We start from the raw sequence: 4,989 nt of genomic DNA on the forward strand, positions 1-4,989 counted from the left end.
GCACATCACGGCCCCTAGCACAGTAGGACCCTAATGGGCTACTAGATTATTGACCCAGCCCTGCCTCCATCTTTGGGACAAGCCCCATTAAATGATCAGAGTAAATCACGTTTCAATTGCTTTATTCCAAGGATTCAAACTTAAAAACAAGAGATGTTACAGATAATAGATGTGAAGCTTAAAAGTCCCAGCCATGGAACCCTGGTACACCAATCCCTGGTACAGGAGCAGACTTGCTAAAACTAAACTTAAGTTTCCAGTGCTGCTAACCAGAACATCCAGCAGTGAAATCCTTTAAAAAGGGAGAGGAATAGGCCTGTTAAGAGAATAACCTTGCAGCGGATCAGAGTAATAGGATGTAGTTCTGACATTAAAAATATTTCATAGCTTTAGTCACAAGTTATTCTTCTAACAGGCATCTTCAGAGAGAAGTCCCCAACGCTGTTGCAGGAGAGTGATCCTGCTAGCAGCTCCTGGACTTTCATGCTCTCCTCCTCTGTCTCCACACAGCAGTTTAATTAAAAATGCAGGTTAAGAAAGTTTTCAGCCCCTGCAGTTGTTTGCATCACAAGATAAACCAACAACAGGCCAGCTGGCAACAGGCAGGTTCATGACTGAGTCACTGCAGGGCCATGCAAGCGGCAGCAACCGAACGTCTCCTGGGAAGCATAGGTTACATAGAGAAAGCCATCCTCATCCTTGTGGTCGCGGTACACCTCCCCCATGGTCATGCTCATGCTCGGCAGGTTCTTGTTGTTGACTAGCAAGTAGAAGGCCTGGGTCGCCGTCAGGGACATGCGAGTTCTGGGGGTTTAAGGAGATTTTCAGAGGCTGTCAGATAAGGAGACTCCCCATGGTTCCAAGAAGCATGAATTGCAGCATTTGGCATCAGGCGTTACTGATGTCATCAGCTGCTGTACAGACAGGATGGACCCTGCCCAAGAGACCTTGGCATCCGAGTACAAGATGGAACAGGTGAATGAAAGCCTTTAACTGCTTCAATCACTATGCAACGTCTCTGGCTCTCCCCAGTCACCAAGCCTCAACACTGAATGCATGTGGGGGAAGAAGAGTCATCTCCATGAGACAGGGAGCTGAGGCTAAGTGATGCACCCAAGGCCATCCAGGGAAGTCAGTGGCAGAGCAGGGAGTTGACACCCCCCCGCAGCTATCTCAAGTCCCAGGCTAGCACCCATAACCCCTGCTCTGCCCTTCCTCTGTGTGTTCTCAGAGTCTGCACAGAGCATCTTTCAAAGAGCTATTCACCACTGCCTTGCACACATGCTGCGCTGGTTATTGTAGGGTTGGCTTGCATATGTGTTGTTTGTGTTGGTTAATCCTACTGGAGTGTTTGTGGTTAACAAGGTTCTACTGACACAGAGGCCCAGTGGTAGTTCACTAGTCTGCATCTGCAGCTTTTATCATAATGTGTCAGACCTGACACCGTTGTGTTTGGTGCAGTGCCACATACTAACAGTGAACACCGCCCAATGACTTTTGAGACCAGCTATGTACAGTGCTAGAATTGCTCTCAGTCTCTCTGGCAAGACATGCCAAGCCCAGTCTGCCTAGGCAATGGAATGTGTATTTGCTTGTTGGACCTGCCTGGTCACAAGGCAGAGACAAGGAAGGTACCTTTATATCCCAGGTAAACAAAAGCATCAACCTAGCGAATGGGGCAGACGGCCTCGGAGTAGCATCATGGGGGAGGAAGCTCAGGAATTAGTGTGGTGTCAGTTCCCTGGTGGGAATGGCAAGCTGGGTCCCCAGGAGAACTTCCTGGCTCCTGGAGCAGGGTCAGGGACCTTTAGGAATGGAGAGGAAAGGCCATTTGGCCTCCTTCACAGGAAGGGACCAAAGGAGCCAAGCACTTGCCACTGTTATTCCATATCCTTGGCATCACTTAAACAAGAAGGATGGGGATTAATGGACTGGTTTTACTCTTGCTATAAACCAATTCAGTCCTTTGATGAAAGCAGAGCGTGTGTTAACCCCAGCTAAGTCCATGAACTGCAGTACTGTCTCTTCAAAGAACAGGAGTCCTTGTGGCACCTTAGAGACTAACAAATGTATTTGAGCATAAATGTGTTAGTCTCTAAGGTGCCACAAGGACTCCTGTTCTTTTTGCCGATACAGACTAACACGGCTGCTACTCAGTAATGTGTTTAAGAGTAGAGCGCAGGGGCTGGTGGATGCTACAGGGCAGATTTGGGGGCAGGGGGAACACCAGGAGAGTGTCAGAGTGACGCTGCACAGAGCAGCTGGGCATCGAAGCCAGGGTGCAGCTTGTGTGCTGGCTGTCTGCCACAGCAGCACAGCAAGAACCCTGCAGCATCACAGCACCACACCGCTGTCTTGTACTGCGCACAGGCCAGGGAAACATTCTGCCTCTTGACAGCCTCAGTGGTGCCACTTTGAGCAGGAAAGGAAAAATGCCAGCCCCAAACACACGGAGTAGCACAGTGAGCTGCTGCCCCGGCCTGTAGGTGGGCGGGGGTGGGGTGGTGGTGGTGATGGGCTGCGGTTTTCCATTATCCTCCCCCCCCCTTCACCTTTTGTTGTTCCATCTCATCTCACTGATTACTGCAACCCCAAGACATCTGTACTAAGCCAGCTTGGAAAAAAGTTATTCGGACTCTCAGAGGAGCATGCAGGGCTGGGATCCGGGAGGGCTGTCTGTCTTGTTAAGCCTGGCAAGTTAGGTAGGTCTGGTCTCTGTTAGAGGGGGTTTCTTTGATCAGGTGTAATGCTGCTAATTAGCACTCTGAGCCTCTCCGACATCACTAACCACTGTTAGCAGCAGCTACAGCTTGTTTGCATCACTGCTAATTGCCTGTCTCTAATCACCTATTCACCTGTGCCTGCTTGCAACTTCAAACAGATCATTCACCTGGGCCTGCTTGCAACTTCAGACAGATCATTCACCTGGGCCTGCTTGCAACTTCAAACAGATCATTCCAATAATAAAGCAGCAGAAAAGCCAAGCAGCAAGTGCACCACTGCAGGCCTCAGCAAGGAGGCCGTTCTCAGCCTCCCCTCCCAGCAAACAGCAGCAGCCCCTCCCTGTCAGGGGAAGAGGGGCTGTGTCTGTTACACCAATTGCTCTGGTGGCTTGTAAAGCTTGTCTGGATTCACCAGTGCAAACCCTGAATGCAGATGCACTTAGAGTTCGAGCCTCACTCACCTGTGGTTGCCAACTCTGACTGAAGCTGTTCTGGGAGATTCCCCCTCTCCCCACCCCCAACAGGACAAGGTCATTTCCTTAAACTAGCCTATTCAGGTCTCCTGGTTTACCTTCAGTAGTACCAGGAGATGGATGCTGATTCTGGGAGACTCCAGGCCAATCAATCCTACTATCACCCTGGTTCCCAAATTAAGCTAGTCAGGTTTAAGGGTGCAAATGCTTCTGCATTAGGGATTTGCATTGATGCAACCAGTTCAGACAAACCTATTTAGTTAGATTGATGCAGCTTTTCCAATGTGAACAAGCCCTTTATATTTTAAAGAGGGTGTGAGGGAAGAGATGTGACTTGTCCTTTCCCAGATCTGGATCACATGAAAGAGCAAACCCTCCCCCGGGCGCTCATTCCTTACCGCAGGGTGATCACAAACTGAGACATGAACGAGTTCTGGGAAACCAGAAATTTGGTCCTATCCAACAGAGGCAGCTGCTTCTCCTTCCGGTAACGCTCCACCACCACCTGGAGCCAGAGACGAGAGACAAGTCAGAGCAGGACCTAGGGTGTTTGCAGAGGAGCTTTACTTGTCCTGGAGGCTCAGGGCCACCTGAGACTGGAAACGCCTCTTCTGAGGGTCTCATTTGCACCATTGCCAAGCCTCAGCAGCCAACTCAGGCCCTGGTATTTATAAAGGAAGGTTGAAGGTTTTATTTGCTGGATGGTTTGAGCCTGTAAAGGTCTTGTTTTCAGGCTTCTCCAAGCCACCAGGCTTAGAAGTTTAAACAAGCACAGTTTCCCCATGAGGAAAGCTATCACACAACACACAGCAAACTCATGAGAGCAGCCACACTGCCTTCATAGTGCAGAATTTGTACTTCATCTGCAGGTTTCACTGAATGTCAGTCACTTCATCCACTCAATTTCAGGGCCCATGTCTCCTGTGCTGGCCTGAGGCGACAGTGCGTGGCGTGCAGATACCAGGGTATGTTTGTGTGGGGGCAGGAGGGGAGGGGAGAACCACCCATAGCTGTGGGCCGTGAGCTCTGTTAGTGAAGATCAAGAAGAGTTAAACTCCCCCAGGACAGTGAGAGGAACTTTACCGGGATCTTGGTGGTGTACTTTGCCCGGATTTCAGCTGCTTCCCGCATCCTGCTGGCTGCAACAAGAGAAACAGACACTTATGTATGGGGCCCTGCCTGGGCCTCCACCCCAGCTCTCTTCCCCCCCCCCCCATCGCATTTCTCCCCCATTACCCCTACATTTACCCAGGCTCTTCCTCTGCTTGAAAGAGCAACTGTGGCTATTGCTTTGGCAGCGCAGCATCTTCTGGAGGAGGAAGGTTCCCACCACCCTCAGGACTCGCCCTGCAGATCCCTGTAACTGGTGAGGAGAGTAGAAGCTACCTGGGCCCCTGATATAGCCCCACCCGCCCACATGCTGAGGTGGGGGCGGAGCCAGCCCCGAGGCCACTGGCTCCCTGTAAGCCTCCATCCAGGGTCCCGGAGCTGGCGCTAGGCAGAAGCAGACTACGCAATTGCTTAGGGCCCCACACAGCTCGGGGGTGGGGGCATTTGCTTTCTATGGCATGTTAAGGGCACCCCGTGGGTTAGCAGCGAAAGGCAGGAAGGTGGCGGCGAGGCTGGGTGGGAGCAAGAGGCTGGGGGGGGACGTGTGACTATTGAACGTAGTTTGTCTTTTCTGGCATAAAAAACATGATGGGAGTTTTGATCAGGCTTTGGCTGCGGAATTAAAAGGCCCCTGGGGCCAGCAACGTTCCAGCAGAGCGGTGCCAGGTGTGACTGTGGATCGC

General features: G+C 51.3%; 1 protein-coding gene across 1 annotated transcript; it reads right to left on the reverse strand.

Annotated features, from left to right (window-relative positions):
• Positions 1 to 608: 608 nt before the first annotated feature.
• LOC115643670 (microtubule-associated proteins 1A/1B light chain 3C-like) lies at positions 609 to 4,502 on the reverse strand. The gene is made up of 4 exons (XM_030547683.1): positions 4,445 to 4,502; positions 4,280 to 4,335; positions 3,595 to 3,701; positions 609 to 804 (listed from the first exon to the last, which is right to left on the reverse strand). The coding sequence occupies exons 1-4, from the start codon at positions 4,500 to 4,502 to the stop codon at positions 609 to 611; spliced, it is 417 nt and encodes a 138-aa protein (XP_030403543.1).
• Between the last annotated feature and the right edge of the window lie 487 nt (positions 4,503 to 4,989).

This window comes from Gopherus evgoodei, unplaced genomic scaffold (assembly GCF_007399415.2).
Source record: "Gopherus evgoodei ecotype Sinaloan lineage unplaced genomic scaffold, rGopEvg1_v1.p scaffold_66_arrow_ctg1, whole genome shotgun sequence".
In the NCBI taxonomy this organism is placed as follows: domain Eukaryota; kingdom Metazoa; phylum Chordata; order Testudines; family Testudinidae; genus Gopherus; species Gopherus evgoodei.

Coding starts and splice junctions, on each gene's coding strand:
- LOC115643670 (XM_030547683.1), bottom strand. CDS start 4,502: ATGCTGCGCTGCCAAAGCAATAGCCACAGTTGCTCTTTCAAGCAGAGG. Junction 4,336..4,444: donor CAAGCAGAGGAAGAGCCTGG/GTAAATGTAGGG, acceptor CTCTTGTTGCAG/CCAGCAGGATGCGGGAAGCA. Junction 805..3,594: donor CAGTTTGTGATCACCCTGCG/GTAAGGAATGAG, acceptor TTAAACCCCCAG/AACTCGCATGTCCCTGACGG.